General features: G+C 42.2%; 1 protein-coding gene and 1 non-coding gene across 7 annotated transcripts in view; one reads left to right on the forward strand and one right to left on the reverse strand.

Annotated features, from left to right (window-relative positions):
* Positions 1-13,797, forward strand: part of TTI2 (TELO2 interacting protein 2) — a 14,764-nt gene continuing 967 nt past the window's right edge. Inside the window, exons 1-7 of one of the 6 annotated variants that reach the window (XM_077144423.1) lie at positions 1-185; positions 2,704-3,418; positions 6,749-6,935; positions 8,137-8,229; positions 10,027-10,214; positions 10,289-10,432; positions 12,326-12,488. In XM_077144423.1, coding sequence (XP_077000538.1) covers positions 2,772-3,418; positions 6,749-6,935; positions 8,137-8,229; positions 10,027-10,214; positions 10,289-10,432; positions 12,326-12,488 — 1,422 coding nt within the window. In that variant the 5' untranslated portion in view covers positions 1-185; positions 2,704-2,771. Of the gene's footprint in view, positions 186-2,318; positions 2,425-2,703; positions 3,419-6,748; positions 6,936-8,136; positions 8,230-10,026; positions 10,215-10,288; positions 10,433-12,325; positions 12,489-13,797 lie in introns of those variants that run through there. The other 5 variants (XM_077144419.1, XM_077144420.1, XM_077144422.1 and 2 more) reach the window with 5 other exon arrangements.
* Positions 1,917-2,021, reverse strand: LOC143670047 (small nucleolar RNA U13). The gene has a single exon (XR_013169229.1). It is a non-coding gene; the product is annotated as a small nucleolar RNA U13 (small nucleolar RNA).

Consider the following 13,797-nt stretch of genomic DNA (forward strand, 5'->3'; position numbering starts at 1 on the left):
TCCTATTACCCTCATCCACCAATAAGGAAATTAAGGCCCAGAGAAGTCCTTCAACTTTTGCCAAGGTCACAAAGCAAGCAAGAAAGGAAGGAAAGTCAGATGTTAGGAAAGCGGAGAGGGAGGAAGGAACGAAAGAAGAACTCGTAGACAGATGTCTGCAAGAAGTGTACCAAGTTGGAATGAAGGTACTGTACGGTCCCCTGCGCCACCCCCCTGGAAAGAAGAGACTTTGTCCTTCACCGCCACCCCCGACTCCACCTCCCTGTACTCATCCCCAAACCCCTACCCGTATAACACACTCCAAAAATCCGAAGATTGGACACTTGGGAGCCAGTTACATGCTTCCGCGGAAACAGGCGGGACCCCGAAGCCGGGAGGCGACCCGCTGAACCACCGCGGTGGAGGCTGAGCAGATGCGGGCAGCGGTCCCCAGGGGCCACGCTTTCTTGGACAGGGCCGGGGCGCAAGATCCCTCCACGAGGAGTGGGCGTGCGGGTCTCCTGCAATCCCTCTGGGTGCCCGTGGCCCAGGTCTCTGCCCTACCGCCCACGCCTTGGCACAAAATCAAGTTTCTGTCCTCGGCTTCCTCACGACACGGTGGAAGCTATGAGACTCCCTACCTGCAAACTCCCCAGGTGGGCCAGGCACCGTGGGGACCCGGTATGAATTGCACACAAGTTTTCACCTCCAGGGAACCCGCAGGACGGGACATGAATAACGCCGGCGCAGCGTGAGAAGGCTAGGGCACAGGAGGGCGCACAGGAACTGTCAAAAACGAACCCAAGAAGACTGACTCCTGGCGCCCCGCAAAGGTCACCGCAGCCTCGCGCCCTCGTTGGCTCTGGGGCTTGTTCCGGGCGCCGCCTGCCGCAGTGGCCGGATACTGCGCTCAGCGGCCGGGGAGTCCCCGGCGCTTTCCACGCTAGGCGGGGCGAATTGCCTCCTTCTGGGCAGCCTCAAGCCGAGGTGGGGTCAGCGCACAGGTATTTGGGTTTTTGTTTGATGTGTTTAGCAGTTGAATTTTATTATACCATTTAAATACCATAAATAGGCCTTAGAAACCCTCTGACATCTTGTTGCCCTAGCTGGACAACTCAGATCTGATTCCTCAGCCTGCTTTACTGTTCCTTTTTCTGAGACACAGACACTACTCTAAATCTTTTTTACATCTTTGTTTTGAATCGCTGTGGCTTGCTGCATCAAAGCTCCTTAAGTTGATACAAGTTCTACGTCTTTTTTTCCTGCAAAAATCAATTCATCTTCCTGGTTTTGAGATACTGAATGAGCAACGTCCTGGCTTCTCTTCAGAAATTTTCAGATTTCAACATTAGGTCCATTCTCCTAAATGACGAGGTTGATGGGAAACTGAGCGTACACAGACCCTGCCTCAACCTTGACCGAGTCCCGTGCTTGCCTATAAACAGCCTGAGCGGGAACCAATTCCAGTTTTCCCACCCTCGGTTCAAAAACGGAAGGCGATTATTTCCGACTCCACATTCACAAAACTTCAATGCCGCTGCAAAACATCTACGGACGGAACGATTGTATGTTAGGAATGTTTTTGTTCGTTCAATTTTTTTAAATTAATAATAAAAAAAAAGAAGTGGGTATATGTTCAGACAGAAATGGATAGTGGAAAACTCTCCTGGCCCCCCAGGGTTTGGAACAGTAGAGACACATTGGAGAAAGAAGACTCTACCTGAAGACTGGACCCCCTGACGCTGGAGCTGTTCTGTGAGAGAGTTTGGATAAATACCAACGAACTCTGCCAGCCAAGCACGACCCGTACGTAACATACCACACTAACCGGAGAATAGAAACAACATACAAACAACCTTCGATCGTCCACAAGTTCAATTTTCCAGCACCCCAGATGTTTTAGCCAAAGCGGATTCTCATATGATCCTTACAGTTCAGATCAGACGGGTAATGTGCCAACGTCGTAACAAGATTTTAAGGGAGGCACATTTCACACAAGCGCATGGAAACCCAATCATCATACTCATGAACCACAAAAGGATCACCATAATACATTTTCCGGAAGAGCCCCGGGTATATGACACTTACTTTACAGACAGGGTGACTACTGGGAACGATATGTTTGGTATTGAAACACAAACTCCCTTGCACGCATAAATTTTTACGCTATTTCCGTTATTTTCTTTGTTTTCGGCTTAATAAATGAAAGTAGAAACAAAATTATTGCGTGATTCTCTGTATGCAAATATATTTACGATGGCTCCACCTTTCTGCTTCCCCCCCCCCAGGACCAAGCTCTCTGTTGCTCTACGACGGTACGTCGTGAAACGACAGTGCATTGCGGCAGTATTGGCGGAAGCCAGCCCTGTGCTTTGCGGCCACGATTTAGCTACGTCCGGATGCCCGTTAGAAATTAAAGTTGTGCGGCCAGGTCTGCGAAGGCAGGTTGGTGTGTTCCTGTTCTGTCTCAGGAATTTGTTCCTTAATCTCTTAATCTTGTTTTGCGTGTTCAGGACGGCAAGAGCAGTTTTTTTCACTGCTGAGAGTCCGAGACCCTTATTTAGGTCCCTTATCCTTTCCCGCATCCCTCCCTTTACACTTTATTCTTTCCCCATAGGCTCTCGTAGCCCTTCTCCAGGACTACTCGGAGTTTTATTATATGTGGATGTAGTTCTAGTTTTGGGGAGAATTTCAGCCTTCCGGTAATTCTTCCTCCTTCTTTAGCAGGTCCTTCCCCGCCTCCATACTGGTCCTTGTGGGGAGCTCAGCCGCTGCCTGCCGCAGTCTGAAGAATGGAGCTTAACAGTGCTGGGGAAACCCCATCGCGGAAAAGCCCTTCCTTGTGTGCGCAGTGGCCTCCCACTGTACTCGGACAGACTTTCTCCCAGATTTTGCACCGTCTTACCGGCCAGGAGGCCCGACGGGGTAACGCCAGAGGTGCAGCTTTTCAGGACCTCAGTGCTATAATAGAAGCTACAGAATGTGGCAAATTATTTGAGGAGAGTGGGCCACCAATCCGCGGAATGCCCGAGATGCTGGGGGAGGTGGCAAAGGCCCTGGGGAGCTACGCGGCACCACCCAATGAAAAGGAAGGTAGAAGCGATAGTCATTCTGAGGTGGCTGAGAAAGCAGAAGAGGTTGGGTTACTGTTTCTTAAGCTACTGAGGAAAGTTGAGACTGCCAAGAATTCCCTGGTTTGCCTGGCATGGAAAACTGGCTTGCATCACTTGGAAGGACCCATTTATATTTTTGCCATCACGCACAGCTTGAAGCAACCATGGACCAGCCCACGATCTCAGGATGTTGCTGGACAAGTGCTTGCCTTACTTCTTCAAGTTACTGACTGTGGTTCTGTGGCACGATTTCTTCATGGAGAAAGTGAAGATGAGAAGGGGAGATTTACTGTGGTAATGGGGCTTCTCAAACCGGATTTGAATAAGTGAGTATTCCTGCCTAAAAGGGCTTCAGCTTCATGTCTTGGAATGTTAGTGCCCAAAGGAACTTTAGGTTCTTTTGAAATTAAATAAGGTTGCTGAAATAGCAGGCATCTTTTTCTTTTTTTTTTTAATTTTTATTTTTTTTAAACATAACAACAAACGAACATGAACATTCTTACCATATGATCACTCCATTCTTGGATATCATCAGTAGCTCACAATATCTTCTCATAGTTGTATATTCATCATCATGATCATTTCTTAGAACGTTTGCATCAATTCAGAAAAAGAGATAAAAAGAAAAAAGAAAGAAACTCATACATATCATACCCCTTACCCCTCCCTCTCATTGACTTGTAGTGTTTCCATCTACCCAATATATTTTAGCTTTGTTTCCCCTATTTTTTTCTATACCCCTTACCACACTCTTTCATTGATCACTAGCATTTCAGTCTACTAAATTTATTTTAACATTTGTTCCCCCTATTATTTATTTATTTTTAATCTATATGTTTTACTCATCTGTCCATACCATAGGTAAAAGGAGCATCAGGCACAAGGTTTTCACAATCACACATCACACTGTGAAAGCTATATCATTATACAATCATCTTCAAGAAGCTTGGCTACTGGAACACAGCTCTACATTTTCAGGCAGTTTCCTCCAGCCTCTCCATTACACCTTAACTAAAAAGGTGGTATCTATTGAATGTGTAAGAATAACCTCCAGGATAACCTCTCGACTCTGTTTGGAATCTCTCAGCCGTTGACACTTTATTTTGTCTCATTTCTCTCTTCCCCCTTTTGGTCAAGAAGGTTTTCTCAGTCCCTTGATGCTGAGTCCCAGCTCATTCTAGGACTTCTGTCCCACGTTGCCAGGAAGGTTTACACCCCTGGGAGTCATGTCCCACGTAGAGAGGTGGAGGGCAGTGATATCTTAAGCAGATATCTTAAGGCTTAGAAAGGTTATGCTATAAATAACAATTAGGCAGTGGCAAGTATGAGATTAGAACTCAGGTTGTCACACTCCATTTTTCAGTGCTTTTTAAAATTCAGATGACAACTGCTTTGAATAAATTGGAAATTCTGTTCCACTTAGTTGGACTTAAGTTTCACAGCTTAGCTGGTGGTGGGGAGTTGGAGATGATTGAAACTTATGGTTTGACTTTTATACTTAAGTATCTTGGAGCTCATCAGTATTTATTAGATAGTATATTAGTTTAGAGCTGTGATAACAAATATCCACCTGTTAGGTGGCTTAAAACAACAGAAATTTATTCTCTCACAGTTCTGGAGTCCAAAAGTCTGAAATGAAAGTATTAGTAGAGGCCGGGCCCTGGTGGCTCAGTGGCAGAGTTCTCGCCTGCCATGCTGGAGACCTGGGTTAGATTCCCAGTGCCTGCCCATGCAAAAACAAAAAAGGAAGTATTAGTAGAGCCATGCTCCCTCTGAAGACTCTGGGGAAGAACCCGTCCTTGTGTCTTCCAGCTGCCAACATAACTCCAGTCTCTGCCTTCATATGGCAGTCTTCTCCTTGTGTTTCTTTGGGTCCAAATCTCCTCCTTTTATAGGGACACCAGTCTTATTGGATTTGGGGCCCTCCCTAATCCAGTATAATATCTTAGCAGTTACATCTGCAAAGACCATATTTCCAAATAAGCCCACATTCTGAGGTGCTGTGTGGGCATGAATTTTGGGGGGACACTGTTCAACCCAGTGCAGATGGTACTGGACAAAAATGTGGATTTGCCACCCTGTGTGCTCAGCAACCAATTTTGAGACACCGGAATGTCAAAGAGAGAAAGCTTTCAATTGTGCACAGCACAGGGAGAACAGGAGGTTAAAACCTCAGCTCTGTCTCTCTGAATCACAAAAAGTCTCCAAGTTTGATAGTATTAAAACAAAGGCAGGCAAACTGAAGGTAATGAGTAAGGTGGTTAATTTTGGGCTGACTCATTTCACTTCATTAATAATTATTGAGGGGGTTATGTGCAGGAGCACCTGGCTTAAGGGTTGTAAAATAGGATAAGGGAATATAAATGGGGCCAGTCAGGAGTTGTTTTGTTACTGTTCGGTTATATAAATTGAGATAGGGGACTCTTAGCAGGGTTAGTCATAAGTTGCAGTATAAGAGGCCATTATTCCGAAATTCAGGCATCTGGGTTACAGTTCAGTACCTTTTAACAGTTGCAAGTATTTGTTATTTCAAAGGTTAGCAGATACTAAGACAAAATAGGGGTTTGCTGGCAGAACCAGTCACCAGTGTTCATTTACAGGTACGGTTTGTACATACAGTAAAGCATTATTATTAAAACATCCAGGCATCTAGGTTAAGTCCAGTGCCTTAACAGTAGTTATAGGTTTTTGCTTCAGACTGCTTCGAAAGGTCACAGACCTCAAGATTATAGTTCAATGAGGCTTTTCATAGTTTTAGGGTTTGCCTTCTGGCAACATCTGGCACACTTTGGGGTTACAGTTCAATTAAGGTTTGACTATTGTGCTATTTGTATATATCAAGACTATAATAGGAATAAAAACTGGTTTTATAAAGTAATTCTGTTCCTACAGTGTTAAAATGTGGATGTGGGTTTCACAGATAGGTTAGTTATTAGATAAGGAAGCAGTGTTTGGGATGAAAAAATAAGATCCGTTGAGATTGCTATTAAAGTGCTTTCTATGAGTTTTCAGTTGGTACTTTGTAGGTTAATATTTGTTGCTCTGAAGTGATGAGAAAAAAAAATGTGTCTGTAATTGTCGTTTTACCAGGAACTTGGAGTTAGGTCTTGATTTTGAGTTTGTTTCTTTTTATTACTTCTGGGTGGGCCACCTTAGACAGCCTTTTTTGAATATGTTCCAAAACATATTCAATAATTGTTTTGCAGTTATTGTGAGGATTAATGTGTATAAATTAACTTTAAAGATATAAATTGCTGTTCAAATTTGCTTGTTCCCTTAATAATAATAATACTAATAATAATGGCGATACTTCCTTTACTCCTCTCTCCCGTCTCAACACACCTTCACTCTATTACCCCCACCATCCCAGAGGTCTCTTGAGTAACTGTGGTTATAAATGGTTACTTCTCATTGGATCAGGTTTAAATCCAGAGGGAACCCTAGGTGATGTTAAGTGTATTATGCAAGATATTTAAGTTATTTTGATCCAAATCTTAAAATGTATGTCATCAAATCACAGGTTTTATTACATGGGATGTGTATTTTCAAGGACATGAAAATACTCTATTTGTGAACAGGTTAATTTCCTTTGCTAATTGAATACCAAATCACTTTACTTAATGTTGTACTTAATATGGTTTTACATTTCCATTTAGGGAATCCTGGAAGAATAACCCTGCCACCAAGCATGTTTTCTCCTGGACTCTGCAACAGATCACTCGACCCTGGCTGAACCAGTATCTGGAAAAGATACTGCCCCCATCATTGCTCATCTCAGATGACTATCAAACTGAGAACAAAATCTTGGGTGCCCACTGCCTCCATCACATTGTGTGTAACGTGGTGAGTAGCCTCTCCTCTGTCATTTGTGCTAATGGAACAGACTGACTCATTCATCATAACACTGTTTTATGGTTGCCCATTTACAGCTCACTTACTATCTATTAAAGTTATTGAATAATCACATTCACTTATTTATATTTTCTCTCCTTATTCTTTCCCTCTGCCAACCTAGGGCTTGTATCTCACAGGTGATGTGAAAACTTAAAAGATAATTATAGAAGAAAAGGAAGGCATAGATCATTATCAAATTGAATAACCAGATCCTGAGTAATTAACAGTTGACTTTATCAAGAAACTAAAAAATTCAGAGCCCAAAAAGGATTATACCCAAATATGCAAGCTATGACTTAAGGAAACTTTTTAACTTTATATTATAGAACTTTAAAAACATACACAGAAGTAGATAGAGTGGTATAATGACTCTGTGTACCCACAATCAAGTTTCAAAAATTATCAACATTTTCCCAATCTTGAGAAACTTTTTTTTCCCCCATTCATCTTTATTCCATATGTTTTACTCGTCTCTTGATAAGGTAGATAAAAGGAGCATCAGACACAAGGTTTGCACAATCACACAGTCACATTGTGAAAGCTGTATCATTATATAATCATCTTCAAGAAACATGGCTACTGGAACACAGTTCCACGTTGTCAGGCAGTTCCCTCCAGCCTCTCCACTACATCTTGACTAACAAGGTGATATCTATTGAATGCATAAGAATAACCTCCAGGATAACCTCCAGACTCTGTTTGGAATCTCTTAGCCATTGACACTTTATTTTGTCTCATTTCACTCTTCCCCATTTTGGTCGAGAAGTTTTTCTCAATCCCTTGATGCTGAGTCTCAGCTCATTCTAGGATTTCTGTCCCACGTTGCCAGGAAGGTCCACACCCCTGGGAGTCATGTCCCACGTGGACAGTGGGAAGGCAGTGAGTTTGCTTTTGTGTTGGCTGGAGAGAGAGACCACATCTGAGCAATCAAAGAGGTTCTCTTGGGGGTGACTCTTAGGCCTAATTTTAAGTAGGCTTGACCTATTCTTTGTGGGGTTAAGTTTCATATGAACAAACCCCATGATTGGAGGCTCAGCCTATAGCTTTGGTTGTCTGCACTGCTTGTGAGAATATCAAGAATTCAACTTGGGGAAGTTGAATTTTCCCCCTTTTTGAGAAACTTTTAACTGGGTAATTTATCTAATTGCAGCCAGCTGCTGATTTGCTCCAGTATAACAGGGCTCAGGTCCTATACCATGCCATTTTCAACCACTTGTACATGCCGGAGCACCACCTCATTCAGGTAATTGTAACATCTGTTCATAATTGTGAGTCTGGGTTCTCTAAACTTAAGGAGAAGAAGGCATTATGTGAGTAAGAATAGTTGGGAGACATTTTCCTCTCTTGGAAAGAGGATTATAATTAAAAGCTGTTGTCAAGTTGAAAATATGTAGATAGCAAGTGACTCATGGAAAGTTCTCAATACCAAGCTGGCATCTACTTTCTTGAGTCTCCCCAGAAAAGCCAGTGTTTTGTCTGCATCTGGGCCAATTATGTATCATGTGAGGACTGAACAAATTCTGTTTTTATTAACAATATGTCTGAACAAATTCTGTTTTTATTAAAGTATTCTTCATCTGTGTTGCCTTATATCAACACATATACACACTTGAGATTAATTGTATTTGGGTATTTTTGTGTGTTGTTAATTCATTCATCAGCAGAAATTTATTGATACATAGTGTGCCCGGAAACATTTTTGTAGGCTCAAAGAATAGATGAATCAAACAGGGTTTCTGGCTTTCAGAAACCCTTTGGAGAGGTATTTGTATAAATATATTTACATACAAATATTTATACACATATCTACTGCTCAGAGTGATCAGTATAATAGGTTTGTATAAATTGTTAAGTGTCTTGCGGTAAGTAACTAACCAGCACGGTGGTATTGGGGTAGTTCTAGAAAACTTTGGGAAGGAGGCGGTAATTACTTATGACCGGTAGGAGTTTTTTAGAAGGGGAAAGAACATTCTAAAGACAGAAGAAGCAATTTATATGAAATTAGAGGTATGTGATAGTTTGATTCATTTTCCCCACAAGGACATGTGTAAGTCCTTACCTAAAGGCATCTTCAAAAGATCCTAGAGGCCAAACTGAAGCAGGTTGGGCCTGAATCCTTTATGACTGGAGTCTTTATAAGGTGAGGAAATCTAGACAGAGATCCAGATAAGTGAGCAGGAGGGATTGAAGCCAGAGGAGGAGGCACAAAGAGATCACAGTGGGATGGAGGCAGGGATAGAGTCACCACCAGAACTCTACAGAATTTGGATTTAGGACTTCTAGCTTCCAAAACTAGGAGACATTACATTCCTGTTGTTTAAGCCAACCATTCTTTGGTATTTGTCTTAGCAGCCCTGGCCAGCAAGGTAAAAACAACCTGTTTTCTCATTTTATTCCCTCCCCACTCTCCCCCTTTCTTTTCTTTTCAAAATATTATTTTGGGTATTGAGAATCCAGTACTAAAGACCAAAAAGGTTGAGGTTCTTGAGATGGTGAAGAAAATGTTTAAATCACACACACACACGGAAAAACCAAAGATCCAGGGAGTACCTAAGAGGGAATGCCTACACAGAGATCCAAGGAGTACCTAAAAGGGTAGAGCTGTGAAATTTGACACAAATTAGGGTCATCTTTGATTATAGGAGCATTTTTTTCCCTAAGAAAACGCAAGTATCACTAGACTTAAAACTAAAATCTGGGTTAAGATCCCGACTTTGCCACGCCGCTAATGTCATTTCTTCCCATTTTATAGATTAGCAGCAAACAGTCTTCCCCCTATTATTTATTTTTATTCCATATGTTCTACTCGTCTGTTGAAGCAGCAAACAGTCCTGACGGTATAGTACTATTTTGAGACTGTCAGATGGAGATAAAGAATGTAAAGTGATAAACATTTAATCTATTATTACTTGTGTCTTTCAGAATTTTGTGACATGGACCCCAAGGACAGTAAATTAACAGAGCTCCTAGACAAATCACTGAGTGGTTGTGAATGCAGAATGGATGACCTATATGGTTTCTTTTCACTTGTTCCTCCTAGGCTGTGCTCCTGTGTCTCCTGGATTTATTCCCCATCTTGGAGAAGGCCTTGCAGTGGAAGGGAGACAGGGCTCGACCCACCACACACTGTGATGAGGTACTGCAGCTGATCCTGACCTACATGGAGCCAGAGCACCGCCTTCTCCTACGCAGGACCTATGCGAGAAACTTACCAGCGTTTGTGAAGAGGTGAAGCCTGGGCTGTGGGTCTGGCCTCTCTCCCCTACTTCAGCTGCGACCTTCACATTTTCTCTTATTTTTAGGTTGGGGATTCTAACTGTCCGGCATTTGAAGAGGCTGGAGCGAGTCATCATTGGTTATCTGGAGGTTTATGATGGACCAGAAGAGGAGGCTAGATTGAAGATACTGGAAACCCTAAAACTTCTTATTCAGTATACATGGCCCAGGTATGGCAGCCAAGCAAAGAAATGTGTTAAAAGGGACACAGCTCAGCTGATTTTCTTGTCAGAATTTGTCCAGATTACATGCCACACCAAGTGTTAAAGGTGTACCATATTTTTTATTAACTCCCATTGGACATGCCTAAAGGATTTTGAATGAGACAGTGGCATTGGAAGAATAAAATATACCTATTCTTGCTTCAGGTTCTTGTTTTTGGGACCTTTTTTCATAAGGCATCAATTGTCAATTCCAACATCATTAAATTGCTTCCTTTTTAAACTCAAGCATATTGTAAGAATGACTTAGCCTGGTGTACTGAAGAATACCCATCTAGGTACTATTTGATGTTTCACAGAAAAAAAAAATCTATCATCAAATAAATAAGGAAACTCTGTTGGTCCTACATCCCTCTAGATTATAATGCTTATTAAAATATTAAAGGCCATGCAGAGGTACTACAGCAACGACACTTGCTTAACTTTGTTCCTTAAAACAAACTGAGAATTGCTTAACTTTGTTCCTTAAAACTGAGAACACAATACTTCATAGCACGTCATTTAACATCTGCAAAGTACTGATCAGGAGAGCACAATTTAGGATATTCTTCCTGAGGAAACATTCCAACTCTGGGATGAGATAGGTATCGGGAATTATACATTTAAACCCAAACCACTAGTCAGTAAAAGCCTCTCTTACATGAAAAAATGGAAAGTTTTTTTCTCAGCTATAGGTTACAGTGTTTTCTCATCTAGAGGCTACAGTGTTGCAGCATCATATACATGCATTATGGACCATGTTCCCCCACTTCCTTATAATGTAAAAGGAATCCAAAGTAACTTTTCTCCATAAAAATCTTTCCCTTGGTCACTTAAAGTTTCATAGAGTTCTTCAATTTAGCACTTACTTGTAACTAGATTGCATTTGTTTACCTATCTTTCTCTACTACTGAACCATAAGCTCCAGGAGGATGGGAGACCTACATCTGTTACATTCTTCTACAGTATACTTAGTACCTAGTAGTAAGTATCTAAATATTTGATGAATAGACTAGAGAAGATGGATGGAGTAAATAGAGTCAGATTGACTCTGAGCCAAGCCTTCAATAAATACCTTTTTTCTTTGCATGGGCAGGCTCATGGGAATCGAACCCGGGTCTCTAGCTCATCAGGTGAGAATTCTTGCCACCAGCCACCATTTGCACTGCCCTCTGAGCCAAGCCTTAAAAGAGCAGAACCAAGATTTTAAGTAGAAGGGACAGGTGAACAAACATAGGGAGGTTAGAAAATGAATATGCTATGTGTATGTAAGGAGGGGGTGGAGTGTGGAGAATAGAGCAGGACAAGTTTATCTAAAGGAAACTATTGAATACGAGAGTCACAGGTAAGCTAAGATCTGCAATTAAGAAAATTCAAATTGATACTTAAGTCCCATAAGCGTGGAAGTCCTAGAAGCTAAGCTTCTTTCCCTCACACCATTTTTAACTTCCAGGCATAAAACAGCATAAAAGTTAGAGGACTGTGGGCTGGCTTCTGTTCTCTGGCTAAAAGTATACACTTTAGGGAAGGGGAGACACTCATTTTCCCTTTTTAGTCCTTAAAAAAGGGGACTGTTTCCTTACATTAGATACAATGAAGCTTCTGGGGTAAAGCAGTTATTCTTGAGCAGGCCAGAGTGAGTATGCGTGTGAATATAGGAGGTATGCTGTAGAAAGAGCAGGGTACCTAAGTAACCTTGAGTGTGGTTCTTAGTTCTGCCTCTGTGGCCTTTTAAGTCATTTAACTTTGACTTCAATCCCTTCATCTGCAAAATGAGGGCTTTGCACAGGGTGGCCTTTCAAGTCCCTTCCAGGTTTTATAATACTGTATTTTAGAGTATGATTATAGTTTTCTTGATTCCAGGATTTCCTGCAGACTTGTGGTCCTTTTGAAGGCTCTCCTGAAGTTGATATGTGATGTGGCAAGGGACCAGAGCCTTACACCTGAGCCGGTTAAGACTGCTTTGTTGCAGGAAGCCACAGATTGCTTGATTCTCTTGGACCGCTGCTCTAGAGGGCAGGTGAAGGTAAGGACAGAAAAGTCCCTCATTCTACTTCAGTTGGGTATTATTATCCATTAGGTATTTGATTTTTGTTTTTGGCTTTTATAAAGGGGATTTATTAAGTTACAAGTTACAATTCTAAGGCTGTGAAAATGTCCTAATTAAGGCACCAACAACAGGATACTTTCTCAGGAAAGGCAGCATCTGGGATTTCTCTGTCACATGGGAAGGCACATGATGATGTTTGCTGGCCCTTTGCTCCGATGTTTCATTGCTTTCAGCTCCCAGTTCCAGTGGCTTCCTCTGAGCTGCTTCTGTCTCCAAGCATCTGTGCACCTCACTTAGCTTTCCCAGGGCAAACTCTGAATTTCAACTCTTACGTCTGTGTCTTGGTTTCATTTCTCTGCTCTCCAGTACTCTGCAGATGTTAAATGATGTGCTATGGACATCTCCAAAAGTCTGCTGCTGCTCTGATCTCTTTGCTTTCTGTGTCAGCTTCTAAGGACTCCAGTAAACTAAGACCGACTCTGAATGGGTAGGGTCACATCTCCATCTAATCAAAAAGTCAGACCCACAATTTTGTAGGTCATATCTCCACGGGAACAACCAAATCAAAAGATCAATAGGTCTGCCCCCACAAGGTTGAATTAGGATCAAAAGAAGATAGCTTTTGGGGGTACCTAACAGTTTCAAACTAGCACAGAAACTATCAGGGAAATTAGATGACTATTTTCCTTGGTTGCTTTTGGGGTATTTGGCTAGCTCACAATGAATCCCTCACTTCTGTAAACTGTTCTCTTACTCTGTTGATACATGGTTACCTAGCTTACACTTATTGATCCACCAGGATCTTTGTTGATTGGATTTACTGGGGTAGGGGAGGGGCCATCTCAAACTGGGTCAACTTAATACCTTCCTCAGAATTTGTATCTGGGTCAGAGCAGCAAAAAACTGAACACCACTGGTACCTGGAATTGTTATAGGTATACTCCAGAACTGTGAGGCCATATTCTACCAGAGAGGCAGAGAGAGCAAGTAAGGGTATGGAGAGAAATACATCACGGACAGCATCCTGGGTGGGTGAAGCCAACGATCTTGACAGTTCACAACTCCATGATCTTTGAGATTGTAGCCCCTCCTGCCTGAAATAGCCTTCCCAACCTCAGCCATCCTTTTCTTTTCCAATTTTTTTTTTTTTGCATGGGTGGGCACGGGAAATCGAACCCAGGTCTCCAGCATGGCAGGGGAGAATTCTGCCACTGAGCTACCATCCCCGTTTGATTCTTAGTTACAGTTTACATGTCTGCCCAGTCTAGAAAACAAACACGATGGG

Source organism: Tamandua tetradactyla, chromosome 26 (genome assembly GCF_023851605.1).
Source record: "Tamandua tetradactyla isolate mTamTet1 chromosome 26, mTamTet1.pri, whole genome shotgun sequence".
NCBI lineage: Eukaryota > Metazoa > Chordata > Mammalia > Pilosa > Myrmecophagidae > Tamandua > Tamandua tetradactyla.